This window comes from Ruditapes philippinarum, unplaced genomic scaffold (genome assembly GCF_026571515.1).
Source record: "Ruditapes philippinarum isolate M1 unplaced genomic scaffold, ASM2657151v2 ctg341_1_1_1_1, whole genome shotgun sequence".
NCBI lineage: Eukaryota > Metazoa > Mollusca > Bivalvia > Venerida > Veneridae > Ruditapes > Ruditapes philippinarum.
This window is the reverse complement of record NW_026862255.1, coordinates 302,987-321,439: the sequence shown is the minus strand read 5'-3', so window position 1 is coordinate 321,439 and position 18,453 is coordinate 302,987. Positions and strand designations below refer to the sequence as shown.

Below are 18,453 nucleotides of genomic sequence, written 5' to 3'. Positions count from 1 at the left end.
AAGGGTGCATTTGATGAAACTTGCCCTTTTGCCGCTTTTTTGTCAAGTCATAATACATAAGACAAAAGTCATAATACACAAGTCATAAGTCATAAGACAAAAGTCCTAAGACAAAATGGCACTTATGGGCTTCCGTACTTGAAAGTTTTTTTTTTTCATCAATTTTACCGCAAATTGTTTATATACAATATGTGTACAGCGATATTAATCAAGTAATTTTCGTCAAAATGTGTTTATATGAAATATTTGTACAATTTGAAAGATATATTTCAAAAACTTTTCGTAAAGATGGGAAAGAAATTGCAAAAAGTTATGTCTCATAAGATAATTAGGTTCTTTAATTTTTCATCAAAAATGAAATGTTTTTCAAACACACTGGCTTGAAAATGATGACAAAAAGTAATGTTTTACCTCTCCTGATTTTGCGTGGAAATTGCCATTATAACATAATAAGTTTTAATCCAAAGTAATCCTCTCCCTCATTTTCAGGACTTTCATTTATAAACATAGGTATTTGAACAGTAAATCCTTATAAAAGTAATGTTTTCTTCTATTAACGTTTAATATCTTTTAAAGATGATATCTCAAGACATTTACTATTTTTTTTGTAATGCTTGTAAATCACTCTGACCTTTCCTTCATCTTGATGATAACATTAATCAACACCAAATTAACGAATGTGCAAGGGATCAAAACAAAAAATGTTAAGAAGATGGCAAAAACAAACTAATTTTCTTTGATGTATTTCGCCCGTTGCATATCCCTCTTTAACCTTTTATCATCCCTGTAATTATTAGGCGCAATGCACATCTTGAAATTGTGCATATTATATAACCTTATATAACCTTTTATCCCCAAGATACATAATCATTACTATTAAAGTTAGTCTTATGTCTGAACCAATGGTTGCGAAGTTAGCCTCATGTCCAAACAAGTGGTTGAAAAAAAGTATTTTGTCTAAACCAGTGGTTAAGTAAATGTAGTCTTATGTCTAAACCAATGGTTAAGTAAATGTAGTCTTATGTCCAAACCAATGGTTGAGTGAAAGTAGTCTTATGTCCAAACCAATGGTTGAGTGAAAGTAGTCTTATGTCCAAACCAATGCTTGAGTAAAAGTAGTCTTATGTCTAAACCAGTGGTTAAAAATATGTAGTCTTATGTCTATATCATTTATTGAGTGAAAGTAGTCTTATGTCCAATGGTAGAGAAAAGGAAGGAAAAGTTTCACGGTGAAGGTACCAAATACTATTAATAGACGTTCAAATTGAATAAAAATATTAAAGACAAAACTTTGTGTAATGGATTTTTCCAGCTTTAAACTGAGTACAATCCATTCAAAGTTCAAGGGATTTCAGTATCAAAATGAAAAAAAGCTACAACCATATAGAGCCTGGTAAGGCTACATGGATATGCAGACTGTCCTTGCTCTATTATGGTGGCAAAGGCTAGCCACTTATATTTCGGCTTACCTTCCTTGTTCTTTTAATTCAATATAAGGTATCTTTTTATTATAAGGCGCGTGTGATGACTTCTGAAATTAGATAAAACTAAACTTGTACAGTTTAGGATAATAAAATTGACCTACCTATGAAAGCGTCGGATTTACTGCTAATCTCAACCAGTTCAAACAGGCCAGTACCAATATCACATTTTGTGTCGGCTACTGCAAAATCAAATGTGATATTTTCTTTCCGTAAATTGGCAAGGTCCGAACTTAACTTGACCTGAAATGTAAAACAATGGAATTAATGTAGTCACTAAACATTTATTCTATAGAAATAGTGCTGTTACTATTTCTTTTTATTTTCCATAAATTTGATTTTCCACTAATATATGTAAGGTATCCCTTTAAGACTAATCCTTTTGTCTCGAAAGAAACTCCCCACAGAGGGTTTGTTTAACATGAAGGGACCGGAGATATTCATTTCCGAGATTTGAGTACCATTTGAAGCAGGTCTGGATTAATAACGTGTGTGCATTATTTTAGATCATTCCATGACCCAATCATTCCAGAATACATTTGTTATCATTTTCATTGTGCAAAATGGCCCCTAAATTGACAGTTTTGCAACGCTTTTGGCTCAAATTGGGTATTGAAAATCGATTTTTATTCAGTTCTTAGTACATTTTTGTTTTATCTTTCGTGTTCTGGTTGTGCCAGATATATAGAAAAATGTCAAATTTTATGTGTTTAGACTTTTGATCTCAGCAGAGTTTCTTAAACAATACTTTTATATTATATTGAAATTTCTATTTCAAATTTGCCAATGAATATTTTTTATCGGAAAGGAATGTTAATTCTCAGTCTAGGGGGGGGGGGTAAAGCAAGGGTATGACAATTTTGAGTTTATAGAAAATGAGATGAGTGTGATGAAGCAACAATACAAGAAATCTAGGTTTTTGTTTTTGAAAGTGTATTTACAAGTGTTTTAACGAACATTTTGTACTAGTTTGGTTCAATTAAGAGACCCATATTTTAATAATAAGACTGGTTTATTTAAAGAAGATATCAATTATGAAATAAACGCGAAACTGTCATTTAACATCATCACGTCATTTGACATTCAATTCTCAGGGTATATATCAATTTCTTTAATGGGGTATACCTATTTAAGGGTCTAGAGAGCTTTCTTACATTTTAAAGAAAAACATTCATCAAAACAGCAGCAACAACAAGAAAAAGGCCAAGCAACAAATAAACAAAACTGAGATATATTCCTTTGCAATTTTTTAAAGCTTAGATAAGGCAAAGAAATCCCGTGAATTTCTAATCCACGATTATTTTCAGGGCAACAGTTGGACAAGGTTAGTTTATACGAATTTATTTTAGTACGATTTTGTTGGAAACTATAAGCTTAATGAAACACTCTCGAATCCGTTCCTGGACCCAACCAGTACTACGCAATCAATATAAAGTTTCTTTCTCATGGAACCCACGCGGTTTGCATTACTAGTCCGACGCGTTAACCACTTGGCCACGGCGCCAAGTGTTGAAACAGAATTCTAATTTGATTTTCATAGACCTCACTTGCATTTGTTTTTCACTGCATTTTATATTTGGAAATTGTCTTGAAATTTGGACACTTATCATTTCCATTGCGCTCTCATTAATTCCAATATCGGCAAAAAAAGTGATTGTATTAAAACTAACTTGCTGTAAATTGGTGCTATATGGGACCTCTATTGTCTTTAACCTTTAACCTCCGTGTAGTCAGACCAGGCTCTGTACTGTTGGCTGACCAATTACAAATTTTCATCTTGATATCCTCAGTTTTCCAAAATTGACAATGGAAAGTTTCAAAAGTAATGACATTTTAATCTAAGATAACAAGGAGGTTAAAGGTTAAAGACTTAAACACAAATCTTTTGACTCTCTGATGGTATCAGCAAATCCTAATTTATCTTTTACATTATTATCGTTGAATCTTTTAAGTTTTCATTTGAAAACGCTTAAATACTCTCAAATTTATCTGATTATTCAGACAAATTCTTTTAATAAAACATGACATTTCTTAAACTTTAATTAAAATTTCAGTCTCAAATATTAAGATAATTTGAGAATTTCATGTACAGATATTAATATAAATTGTTCGTGCATATAGGATAAGAATCAATCATTTAGAAAACATTTTTATTCATAAGTCTTTGTAATTGTATTTGATGGGGTTTCTTTTTTTCTCCTGTTACGTAAATATATTACATTTTAAAACTTTATAAGAATGAATAAACCAGACTTTGTTATATTTTTCTGGTCCTTCGGTATAATTGATTCAAGCACTTTCAAGTGTTGAAAATTGAGTACCGTTCAAACCGGTACTAGGGGGCGTGAAGACTGTTGCACTTTATACCCCATGTACAGACTACAACCACCGAGTCTGCAATTTTCATGTAACTTTGTTGCTATTAATTTTTCCGAGGGGTCACTCATCTTCCAGATTTTTTATATATTGAAGTAGGGAGACTACCAAAGTAGTTAATGGAGCTAAATTGCTAGAATGTTAACGAAAAACTTATCTAAACGCGAAGCATATTCAATCAAAAATTTCAATGTATTTGATAATTCACAATCTTAATATTATACCAATTGTTGACAAAAGCTTTAACATTTGCTAATATTGTTTGGGTCACCGCCTCAGCTGGCCGCCCAGTCCTAGGCTTGTCACAAACACTTGTTCTGCCTTCACGAAACTGAGATTCATTTGATGGTATTTCCTTTAATAGTTATATATAATAACCAAACATATTTTTTTTTCTTTGTGGGGGTATATAGGAATCATTTTGTCCCGTCCCATCCATTCTTATCCCGTCCCATCTCAGCAACCGTAAGATATAATAATTTGAACTTGAAATATCAATGTACGAGGGACGGTCAGAAAATATCCGGACTTTTCATGCTCCTCTCTTTCCACGTGCAGCTATATACACACATTATATATTGGTGAAAACTACATTCATTCGCCAATAACGTGGTCAGTTTTTTTAATGATAGTTATGTATACACAGTATTTTGCCCTCTGATATATGATAGGTGTTTCGTCTATCATGGACTCTATGTTAGAGGAACAACGCTCTGTAATAAAGTTTCTGGTTGCAGAAGGTGAAAAGCCCTGCCACATCTTTCAGAGGCTTAAAAAAAGATTTTCTGATAAATGTATATCACGTTCAACCTTCCACAACTGGGTTTCTCAGTCTATCTTTTAAAGGAACATTTTAATTACCCTCTTATATATCACAATTACATATATATTTTTTAATCGTTTAGCTGTATTTTCTTCAATGCTTTTAGTTTTCCCGTCAAAACATTGGCAATAATAAATGGTCCATTTCGATTACAAATTGTCAATCAACTTGCTTCTGTCAATATGTTTGTCTTATATTCAAAGCCTTTATTCAATTACCTTTAACAAAACAAACACTTAATTATTCTTGAAGTCAACACTGAGTAAGACGGTAGTTGCAACAAATTGTACAAAAAAAAGATATTTTATTTCGTATCATTTCTATAAAAGATACTTTAAATATTTAATCGAGACATTAAGTCCCGTCTCGTAAGATCTCTTTACGAATTTATGACATAAGTGTAAAATAAATCTTACTTTTGAGACGTATTATTGACCTTCTTTTGTATGAAAGTGCATGGATGCATGAAGAACGCGATTTAAATGATGTAAACTTGGCTAGCACCTTCTAAAATATACGAAGTAACAGATAATTTTTGATACCCAAGAAAGTGGAAAACTCGTACGCTAAAAAGGCAATACCTAGCCCTTTTTAAAATTTTACCCTTTTTTCCCTTACCAAAAAAAATACAATTTTACCAAAAGGGGCATACTTAACAAAAAATTTCATCAGAAACTGTTGATTTTAAACTTTTAGACAGTTACGGCAGACAACAAAACCATCAAAATTTAAAGAAAAAAAGTAAAAAATTTTTCAAATTTTCCCAAAAGGGGGTTTAAAAAATGTTTAACATTTTTATAAAAATCCTTTACATAAACATATAAATTTTTAAATTTTATTTTTCAGTTCGTCAGGAGTTTCTTTTATGTCCTTAATGGGAAGATGTTTTATATAAGCTTATTTTATGTCTTGCGGAAGCGTATCAGGGCCTACAGTTGGTGAGATTGTTTGCACTAAAATATGAAAAACAAGATCAACAAGGAAAGGCGGCGTTCAATGAACGCAACCCCCAAATGACCCAGCAACAAGAACCAATGGCAAGGAGCCCAGGTGGACCCCAAACATAAAAAGGACAGGGCAACGACACGTTAATCATTAAATGATAAATAATTTGTAACTGATTAGGAATTCAAAGAAAATAATAATAGGCCCACAAAGGGGAAGGGGACAGGAGACCGGGGGAAGGGGGGGGGGGTTAATCAAAGAAATAAAGGAACTAGAGGCAATGGGAAAGATACTTACCGTAGACGAGAAAAACAACAAGGGACACAAGCAAAAGTGTCACCAAAACAGTATGAAAACAACATAGACATACATCTGAGGAAACACAGTGGGGCGCCGCCTTGGAACGGTCAGCAGCATAATAATGACTGCTGGGGAGTTTAACCGGTTAATGGTGCACCAAACCTCGCTCTTAGCCCCACCATGTTTTCCTATAAACGAGACAGTGTAAATAAAATGAATCCCCGCCAAGTGAAATTCTAACAGTTGTCATGGTTACAAAAGGTTTAAATAAGTAAAACACTAAAATGATCATGTAGAAACATATAAAAGTAAACCCAATGACCATGACAAAAGTACTCAATGTCCTAAAGGAAGACAGAGCAACAAAGAAAAATCACCTACAAGGGCCCGACGAAGCAAGGCAGAAGACGAACATTAAGACAATTCAGTCCCAAAGGGCTTTACGAACCATCCATCATAGAGTCTCCCACTTGGTCCGTCAGATGCAATCAAAAGAGGAAAGCGTTAGTGTCCAACTGTAAAAGGGACTTGAACACTAAACATGCAGTATGTCTTAAAATAGTAGGGGTTCATAACCTCTTTTAATAAAACGTTTTAATGATTTTAAGTAAAAAACAGCAGAAAAATTACCATGACCCAAAATCTTTACGAAGTTTGTAAACCACATCGCCATTAAAAACCAGGCTGGCTAATCCCTTGTCGCAGAAGAGTTTTTAAATCACTATTGAAATTAGAATTAAATCAAAGTTACGATTGTAAAATTTAGTAAAATATTTCCGTAATTTATGATGATAGCGGTAGCCCTGTTTAGAAGCTTGCTGGTAATAAAAATATTCCGCTCGTTGAAATCCTTTACGTTGTTACAAGCTCTAGCAAATCTAATTAACTGAGAAACATAAACCCCGTAGGATGTTGCATGGGGTACGTCTCCATCCAAATGTGGATAATTAACTATACAAAAGTCAAAGTCATCTCTTTTATCATAAATTTTCGTGTGAATAGAATTGTTATTGATAGTAATATGAAGATCCAAAAATGATGTTACTAAAATTTCAAGAGTTCGTTTTATTAAAGTTGTAGTTCATGCGGATAAATGTCAGACACCATTGATCAAAATAAGGATTATCTAAATTAAAAATATCATCAAGGTATCTGGAAGTTATTATTAAATGCGACTATAACATCTTGTTGTTTCTTTTCAGAGAGACTCAACATAAAGTCTCTTTCATAGCAGTACAAAAACAAATCGGCGACCAGGGGTGCACAATTAGTACCCATAGGAATTCCTATGATCTGTTTAAATAGGGTATTACCAAACCTGACATAAATGTTTTCTAAAATAAAAGAGAGTGCTCTACAAACTTCGTCACAGGTCCACATAGTATAATGTTTAACAATACCGTTAAGTCGACTTATTTTAATTCGCATTGATAAGATGTTTTTGCATTTCTCAATAAAATTTACTGACAAAGATGAGAAGCTTTTATGCATTGCAACTGATTTTTTCTCGATATGCTTGGAGCTTTTGTCTCTTCGACAAAAATCCTGTCAAAAACTTCTTGATTTCATGACTTTGCTGAAATATTTAGTAAGACGCAAAGACGTTACTCGCATTCACAAATAGCTCACGTGATTCAACAAGTTTTTTTTCAATGGTTAATAACTTTACGTATGAATCATAAGGTCTTCATGGAATGTTTTATGTATTTCGTATTAATCATAACGTCTTCATGGAATGTTTTTGGTCAAAACGAGAAGAAACAAGTTGACATGACGTGAATCTTTTAGATAAGTGGAGGCCCTGATAAGCTTCCGTAATGTTTATATCTGCTGTTGGCCTGAGTGTTATTTTTTCTGTTTGAAAAAGGTTTGTACGATTCTCGTATTAGAATTAAACATTCATAAACATACCCTTTTAAAAGTCCATTTTCATTAGTTAACGCAGTTTGTTATCTAGGAACCATACACCACATTTCATGGAATGGCACGAACATGTCACATGGAAGGTTCCATGTTAACCGCCGTATGAACCCATTTGCGGATGTTTCAAAATTTAAAAAACTCAACGATAATACTGGTTATCAGTTAAACAGCCTATGTCCTATATAAACAGCAATGAAAGTGTCCTATTTCTTATATCGCTAAGCATCATATGATATGATTAATTATGCAATTTATTTTCCTGTTGAACGCCAGATATTACTTCATGTAAAGCTGATAATTCAGATATTATATAAAGTCGGAAAATATATCTGCAGAATTAATGAAATGTCTTACTTTGTTTTGATAAAATAATGACAAGTCATGCAGAAAACATTACAGATGCCAGATTAAATAAGTTGTGGAGAATTTGAAAATATTCTGATTTATGCTTTTCACAGATAAACCCAGTCTGCTAATCATTTTGAATAAATTTTAATAATTGGTTCACAATGTCATTGGTATAACATTGAAAAACCCATCAAAACGTGCAATGAAAACAAAAACAAACATCTGCAAAATAAAATAAAAAAAAACTCGTTGTTATGTAATCTGGCTATTAGAAATAATTTAAAATGTAACGTATTATGTCCTTTATCACCGGTTCATTCCGTTTAAAATTCGGTTTCAAATAATTACTTGCGTCTATTTACCTGTGTAAAGAAAGACTTATATAATAATATATAGAGTAACGTTTTACCTACCCATTTCCTATTTTAAAACCCATTTATAACATTCTGTCGGGTATTGAAATATTATTATGATTATCCTTTGCCAATTAAGCATATGAACATAGACTATTAAATAGTATTTACTAATAAAGACATATACGTTTAATTACAATACTAATAGGCTTATAAGAATAATATTTAATTTTCAGTAGCATTTCATAACAAATATGATTCTTTTTTTTTAACTGCAAAGGTAGCTTTAAATATTCCGATGGAAACTGATTTTCTTCTTATAGAAAAAAATACAAAAACAAAAAAAACAAAAAAAAAAACAACATCTTCTTGGATTAACAACATCATGGAAGCAAAATATTCCCTGTAGTCCCGATGATACAAAAGTGAACAAAAGAAGTGTACAAAAAGCATAAAGGCTTTTGAAATCTAATGAAAAAATATCAACAGAAATTAAAAAAAAAACAAAAAAACCAACAAAACATGTGAACATCCTCTTCCTGTCTCTCAAACTGATGAATGGGCATTTGTCTTAATTTGACATTTATGATAAATACGCAAGTCTATGTTCACAGTTTTCATGAACACAAAGACGGAAGAATAAGGAAAAAAGACAGAAAAAACCCACAAATGAAGGCCTTGTTTCAAACGAGTTTCTCTGAAACATAATAAAACGCAATAGTTTTTCACAAAGATTTTCCACGAGGAGAAACAAAATACATTCTTAAAGCCGAAACAAAATTTATTATAGAAGACATTATTTGCCAGTAACACAATTCATTTCCCACATCGTTGAATAAACAGTTTTCTCAATTTAAACTTTTAGCTATAATTATTCGCTAACATTAATCAGTTTAATATTTTAATAAAGGTATTGAAAAATAAAAATGAATAAAAAAGGTACAAACGGCGAAACTGAAATGTGCAAGATCGGTTAGATTGAGTCAGTTCATGGACAAAAGTGAAAATGCAAGCTACAGTTCACACACCAAAGCACCGGTTAAATAACGTGTTTTGTACCAAAAATATTCATTCATATGATATCAAAACACTTTTCGCAATGATTTTCACTACAGGTATATTAAATACAACAGAAGCTTCATCTTTTATTGTACTTTATTCTCAGTCAAATACAAGAAGTATTTTCAGACAACTGCAGACAACATATATCAAATTATTTACAGTGTTTAAATTAGTCAAAACCAGTCTTAATCAATAAACATTTCAATGCATCTGAACATATGTTTCACTTCAAGAATGCTTACTGGAAGCTGAGAAATACATGCATAGTGTCATTTTCAATTAACTTTAACATTTGAAAATAAAAAACTTTGTATCATTAAGAATGCAATAACATCTGCAGTTATGTTCGGAGGATATTGAGGAACCTTTAAGGTGCTGACACCTTTATGACATTCCACTTATAAGTGATGTATAATCACAACTGATTATGCCTTTATACCCTTTGCATAATAGTCTAATCAGCTCAATTTTTGTCTGTAGTACGCACAGTGAAGTCAAAATGTCCAAGCTTTCATACCTGGTATACAAAAATGCCTAAACCAATTATTAACTATCAAAAATTAAAAAAGCAGAAACAAATTTAAAGTAACAAACTGTATCATATATGAACGTTGTGTTTATTCATATGTCAGTAATATCTTAACATAGATTTGTTTTAATATCTGCAGAAAAACTTGTTTCATCCTAAACCTGTTTGATGGAATAACTATAATAAATGCATTTTGTTTATTAAACCTTTTTTCCAACCTACTAAAAGATCTACATAGGAAGTACAGCAGTTGTATTATCGCTATTTTACTTACCTTTCTCAGCGCAAACTCCATTGTTACCTCTGCGAGTTCGATCCAAAATGACCTTGCCCCGTTATAAGGGACAAGAAAACCTATGGATACTCCCCGACAATGACATAGTGTTGTAAGTAATGTTTTAATGATCAACAAATACAAAACAATCCTTCTTATATCCTTAGATGGATGAATCATTTTTGCTGACTGCGTCCGTTTTCTGTGTAAGCCCTAACGGACAAAATATTATGCTTAACTTTTCCAAAGGTAAGTCTCGCTTAATCAATCAATTCTAGGAGTAGTATTTTATACTTTATTCCCGTCAGAATTATCACTTATATTTTAAAACGTTCCTAAATGCTGTCATATATTGCAAATGGTGTACTACATGGATGATTTACAGACTGTTAATGTTGTTCTAACTAGAAAACTTACTTAGCCATGTTCATAAGAATAAAAAAATGAAATTAAAAGATCTTGTCAATGGAAAGAAACAAACAACGAAAGTAAATGAGACAATGTGCTGTACTTAAAACTAAATAAAATAATTAAATAATAACATATTTTATTCATTTAACGGTTTAATATAATAAATTGTACTTCGCCAATTAGCAAAATTAATAAGATCCATTCTACGTTATAGTTTAAATAAATGACATGACAAAAATTCTAAATTTTAAAATGAAAACCACCATATTATTTGTACATTTTAATGCTACAAGAACTAAAATATAATATTAAAGTACGCATAAAGTCTCTTCTCACAATGTGTCTATATTGCATAAAATTTACGACAGTAAATCGATTAGAAACCAATACAAACATATACGGATGTTGTACTTAACACTTTTATTCTAAATAATTTTCCTGTTTATTCAAAGAAATATTTTTATTATCTAAAATCACATAGATAGTCCGGATTATAATATACTAAGTAAGAAACGTTTACGTCTCTAATTTATACGGCAGTTTTGTAGGGTCATTTTCAGCAAAGAATAAAGTATCAAAATAGCAAAAATAACGTTCACGCGTGACAATTGTTTGTTTATTTGAGATTATCTTTCAAGGCTTTTTTCTGGATGTATGTTGACCCTCTCTTCCTTACTGATTAAAACTATCGATATTTTGTTATAAACCTCTATGAACTATATATAAAGCACGCGTGATTCTTTCTTCTAATTCTTTTACATTAAATAATGTCAAAATTGCCAGTTATTTTTTAAATAAACGGTCAAAAGTTCAGTGGAAATACCTGCGTCATTTAGAAAAGTTCTCAGAGGTAAGAAATGACATAGAAAGGTGTCTTGGTCTTTCATATCCAGCACTAATAACATTTTTTTATTTACACATTCAAGTACAAATGTAGATATTTGAAAGAAATTCTTGTCTTTCATTTCTGTAAAAAATGTATATTTACTTACAAGGAAAAATATCTTTTAGTAATAATTATGGACTAACAAGTGAAATGAATGAGGGCGGGGAATTAACATCATTTTTAATTACCAAACAGTACTTCTATCATAATAAAAGCTAACTAAGTTTATCATGGTTATGACCATAAAGCACAACGTTATTGCAAAAAAGTACAACAACAAAAATACAAACAAAAAACAAAGAAACAAAAACAAACAAACAAAAAAAACTTAAGAGCAATATCGCTTTTTCTGAAACTGTTGAATAAGAACGTTTGTTTCTCTTTGTTCTAAAATACTGACATCTGTTTTAATTGCTTTTATTCACGCATAAAATCAATTAAAGCCTCGGTCTCACTTACTCCCGGCAGAGCCCAGGATCATCCCGGTAAGTTACCGGGATGATCCGGGACGATCCGGGGTGAAATTATTGTTGCGGTCACACCCCGGCAGCACTACGGTAGTTCTCAACTAACCACCCAGGATGCGCTCCGGATCATCCAGGCAGAGCCCAGGTGCAGCTACGGTTCATGCCGGTGCTTCCCCGGTCGTTCCCGGATGACGCCGGAAGAGCCCCGGTTGACCCAGGCAGAGCCCCGGTCGATCCAGGCAGAGCCCAGGACGATCCAGGCAGAGCCCCGGTAGAACCCCGGTGAATTGAAAACGCCCGAAAATGATAACATTGATACATAATTTTTATTTAATATAATATCTATTGTTCCAGAATAGTAATTCATGATGATTTTCTGAAAAATCCTTATGCCATACTGGATAGAAGGAAAATGGGAGGGGTTTTTATACCAGCAAGTGCAATCATCGCAAATTGTCGTTATTCTTTTGAAATGATCCGGGCTTTGCCGGGGCTCTACCGGGATCAATCGTAGCTCTACCTTTATCATCCGGGGCTCTGCCTGTAGTTGCCGGGGCTCTGCCGGCATTTTCCGGGGCTCTACCGAAGCTCTACCGTAGCTCTACCGGCTATATCATACCCAGGATCATCCCCGGTTTGTGCCGGCAGAGCTACGGTGCTTCCCCTGTATAACCCCGGTCGTTCCCGGCAGGGATAAGGATGAAGCCGGCAAAGCTATACCTTCCCGGATCATCCCGGACCACCCCGGTGATATTATTGCCGGCAGAGTTACGGATGTACACCGGTTGTTCCCGGTCGTACCCCGGTCGTTCCCGGATCACCCCGGACGTCTACCGGGGCTCTGCCGGGATGTAAGTGAGACTGTAGCTTAAGAGCTACTTCCATTTTTTGTTGTTGACATTCCATTAGTTTTACAAGCAATGTAAGTGTACGCTATTTCAACAAGTTTGAGTCCTTTAAACGTCATGGATTTTTGTATCAACACATCTGATACTAACGCATAACTAAGATTAAAAATATAGTAATAGTTAAACATTGACTCTTATTTAGTATGTTGCTTCTTTCATTTATTTTACAAAACATGTACTATATAGAGGGTATTAAATGACTGTAGATTCAATACTGAATTCATTAGAAATTGAAAGTTTAATTTTAAAACCAGGATTTACTCGACTATATATTCACAAAAGATATAAAAGACTTATTATATTTTTAAGGAACTGGATCAAGCACGTTTCAAGCATTTTTCACATTCCCAGTGTAAGACAATTTTATACTTAGATAGCAAAAGTAACCAGTTTCTAATTTATCACCATTTTAAACGTTTCAGATTGTTTTCTCTTTTAAAAATACTAACTTTGGTATTTTATGCCAACCTCAAGGTCTTAGTTGAAAGAATATTGAAAGATACAAAATCAAGTTAAAATCACAAGCTGTCAGCATTTGATGTAAATAAAACATTGTCATCCGCAAAAAATTACTTATGCATTGACAACTGGTTTAAATCGAATACGAATACGAAAAGTTTATTTGTATAAAGCATAGTACAATGCTTATAACAAGTATAAATTGTAATATATACAATGTTTGGAGATCAAAACATGGATTTTTCCAGCAAACATAAGATGTTTCATGGAATATTATGTTCAATATTCAATATAATATTTAACATGTTTAATATATATGTTGCGCTTGCGTGCATAAGTTTCAAATAAACAGACGCCAACCTACAATATCCTGAATAGTCTGTACTTAACTTATTCTATCATTTTCTAAAATATAAAGACATGAAGAACACTAAAGTCCTTTAGACTAAAAGTAATATTCACTGTTGCAAGTCAGTTCTTTTGAAAGATATACATGCAAATGCAAACATCTTAAACAATAAATTATGGTTCGAATATATTTCATTTTCAGATATTACTAGAAGAGATACTATGAAATACGTTGTCTATTTGCTAAGTAAATAAATTTAGATAAAGCACATATAGTTTTCTTAGAATTAGAAGACATTAGGCTGTCGAATTTTATAACAGACGGCCAGTGACAATAATAAGGTTTAAAAAGCCTTTTCCTCAATTCTCTATAACGTGGACAGACTAACAAAAAATGATACTCTTTTTCAGGTTGTCTGATTAAAAAAGATTTACATATTCTTTCTGATCTTGGTATATTTTCATATTTTCATATCGACCAGATTCTACACATAAGTTATGTGATGACGTTCTAAATTTAGTAAGAGCAATTCTATGATTTTTGTCTGTGATTAAATCAAAATACTTTTCACATTTAAAATCATGTTTAAAAATGCTATAAGTTTGCAGGCGACTAGAATTGTTTATATCAGTATACCACTTCTGTATAAAAGTATCTATAATTCTTTGTCTGATAATGACAAAGGGAATATCTATATCAAACTGGTTAATCCACACATACGCTAAACCATGGGTTGTTAAAATGTTTTTAATACAAAAGCCCAGTTTTTCGAGTTATATGTATTCCCAAAATCAACATCTTGCTTAAGCATTGAATAAACTTTTTTAACAATCTCTCTATCGTCAAGCTTAATAATTTTCACCCAAAACTTAATCATCTTAATTTGTCTCATCACAGAAAAAGGGTAACGGCCTAATTCACCGTATAGCGCCGAGATGTTAGTTGATTTTCGAACGCATAAAAGTCGTCTCAAAAATTTTGTATGTATTTTTTCAACATCGCGTCCGCCATGCATTCCCCAAATTTCTGATCCAAAGTTAAGGATTGAGCCGACAAGTGAATCAAAAAATCTACATTTCTGAGAAACAGACAACTCAATATTATTAAATATGGTAAAAACGTTATAAAGAGCAAATGAGGCATGTTCAGATATATATTTCTGAGTTCTATACCAGTTTCCGTTCTTTAACAAAGTGATACCTAAATATTTGAATGAATTCACCAGTTCAATAAGGGTGTCGTTAACATAAAAGTCATGGCGTGTATGTCTGCCCTTTTCAAAAATCATTGCTTTTGTTTTCGAGGTATTTATCTTTAATCCCCAAAGACTACAGTATCTCTCGACATCAGACATCATCGACTGTAAACTCTGCGGGGACTTAGCAAACAATACTTGGTCGTCTGCGAACAGTATTAAGAATAGCTGAAGTTCATCAATAGAGAAAATACCTTCTAGGTCGGTATTAATATACCTTAAGATGTCGTTAACGAAGAACATAAACAGCAGAGGGGAACTCGGGTCCCCTTGCTTCAAACCTATATGCGATTCGAAGAAGTCGGAATAATTCGACTTATATTTAACACACGATTTTACCTACATATACATTGACTTTAGAGCTCTCACAAGTCTAGAACTTACGTTTTCTTTAAGCAATTTATGCCATAAATATGTCCTGTCGATCTTATCGAAGCATTTCTCATAATCTATAAAAATATCCGATATTTATTTAAAATCTAAACAGTAATTAGTATTGTTAAAACAAAATAAATATTTTCGGCGAAAGCGGTTCCCCTTGTTTTAATCCAATACTGTTTAACAAAGTAGTGAAACATTAATGCGACCATGATTAGTCGTATCAGTCGCGCCGTCTGATAATTGTATTCAATATTCGCTTTCGAACATAATTTAATTTGAAATTATACCGGCAAAGATCACATGTTTGTCCGGATTGTCGGATTGAAAGATGGACATGATATAAGGTGTGGATTGTCGGATTGAAAGATGGACATGATATAAGGTGTGGTTATTGTTGAACTTGAAGAAGTTCCATGAAATATACGTTACAATATTGCAAAACAAGGAAATATATACAACATATATATACCTAACTTAAAAGACCTGGGTGCATAATGCATTTCAAATTTTTATCAGCATTTGTAATGAATCTAATTATATTTTCCATGATTCTTAAAATGTTAAAACGTTTTTATTATTATTATTACTTTAATTATTATTACTTTTATTATTATTATTATCATTATCATTATATAATTATTTTCATTATTATTATTATTATTATTATTATTACATTACATAATCGATTGGCATTTATTTATAATGACTTAAAGCAATGTTAAAGTTTCAAAAACATAACTTTAAAAGAAATACTTGATTTGATTTTCACCAACCTTTTTGATTGCCAATTCCATAGTTACTTCTTCTAATTTATTTCCGAATGATCTTGCTCCACTAAAAGGAACAAGAACACCAATTGAGATCGTCCGGCATTCACTTTGTTTTATCAGCACCAATGTAATAATAAGTATGTAAAAGTGTATTATTTTGGCATTTGATGCTTGATATTTCATTTAGCAACTTTTAAGAACAATTTATTATATTTTCATAAAAAAATATCACTGATTTTTCAAAGTGTGTATAATCATACAGAAAAAACAAAACAAATTCAAATTATGAATGATACACTCGTAAAGCTTGTCAACAATAAATGACTATTAACGTTTGTTTTAAAAGTAGAATGTAATAAACCACCAAGTGAATAACGACTGCAATATGTTTTTGAGAATTTGCACGATCACTGCACGAAACATAAACTCACAAATGCAATTCAAATTGCGTTGGGTAACAAATATTCACTCGTTACACGATAAAGCTACTCAGAAAGAATATGTTACAAAAACAGGTTTTAGAAATGTTCACTGAAAATTGAACGATCATAGAATTTAAAAACGTCTATGATTGTATCTATGTCTAAAAAAGACTCTATTTGACTGACTAGCTTATTAAAAACATCCTTGTTCGAGGTGATGAAAATTGTTTTAGAAGTTCCATTTATCGCACCTAGAATATACAATCATAAAGTTCGAACATTAATCCATGTTTCGTTTTATCTATCAAACTTCCTTACATTTTTTTGTACCGAAGATAATTGCTTTTCAAAATAGGTCTGTTTCGTTGTAAAATTTATCTAAATCTGCGAGTATATTCAACGATCATAAATCGAATCGATTACACCATTGTGAATGTCGGATGTATCCAGGAACTTAATCTCAATGATGTGAAAATGAAAGATTTTGCAATTTAGAAACTCATAATATTGTGATGCTTCTCACAAAAGTGTTTGAGTGCAGCCGTTTAAACAGATAAAGTTTTTGTTTTTGTATTTAGCCTGCAAACATAAAGCAACACAAAAATCTGATTTTCAACTAAACGAACGTGTAATCTCAAATCACATAAGTAGTCTATATAATTTTTTTACAAGAACGTGTTTTTGATTTTTATATGATCAGCAGGCATGGGAAGGGCATATTTCATGCATGCTGATTTTGTATCTATAAATAGATATAAAATGTAATATGCATGTCCTGGAAACGTACAAAAACACGTTTCAGTTCACCTTAAAGCTTCATGCCTCCAGATGAGCCAAAATATTTCAAGAAAATCGGACTTCTGAAAAATGTGTTGTTTTTTTTCTAGTAAATATGTAAAATGTTCATCCGGATCTAGTTATTGGACAAGATGTAATTTAAAGCGAGCATTCCGTCAACATTCCAGTCTATTAGAAAACACTTTTTTATGAAAAACAAAAAAATAATGACTGATTTTGCAGTATTTATCACCATATTGCTACTAATAGACTCACACAGTAAGGGCTGATTTTGAATATTTCGACCTCACTTTAGTAATAAACGCAGATTGTAGGTGACGTTTGCAAAAGAAATAAATATTGAGGCATGCTGCTTCAAGGCTGTATTACATTAGTTTTGAAACTAACATTTTTATTCCTTCAAACAAAGTTTTACATTGTTTTCAATACTTAAATTACTTATGTTCTATAGTTTGTTTCCATTACAGTTTTTCTTATCAACATTCAGGTTTCAGGGCAAAAACAAACAAACAAACAAACAAACAAACAAAAACATACGAGCACTCACGGCAAGTGATGCTTTTTAACATGCTGGCTTGTATTTAATATAGATAAAATTGAGAACACTATTATATATGATTTTAAAGTTAAAAAAAATGTCCGTTTTATGTACTTTTTATTTAAAATTGAACTTGTAAATTGAAAACATAAAGAAATGTATCACATAAAAATAATGTTTTGTCTTTACTACAATGTATGCAGCTTAAAAGAAGAAAAAATTAATTATGTAGAGAAACATACGCCATTAATGTTCATATCAGATCGAATAATACTTTCAACATTGTTGTTACACACCTTCACCAAGACAGATTCAGAAGTTGATATTATTGTGTTTCAATAATACTTTTATTTGCAAATTAGCAAATCATTTGTAAATACATAAAATTATTTAAA

The 18,453-nt window shown here is 32.0% G+C and overlaps 1 protein-coding gene across 1 annotated transcript; it reads right to left on the bottom strand.

The window, feature by feature from the left end:
* Positions 1-1,585: 1,585 nt before the first annotated feature.
* Positions 1,586-16,538, bottom strand: LOC132718442 (uncharacterized; the record flags this gene model as incomplete). The annotated part of the gene is made up of 2 exons (XM_060702142.1): positions 16,304-16,538; positions 1,586-1,724 (listed from the first exon to the last, which is right to left on the bottom strand). Coding segments are annotated over exons 1-2 (319 nt in total), but the record flags the coding sequence as incomplete, so codon positions are not given.
* Positions 16,539-18,453: the final 1,915 nt, after the last annotated feature.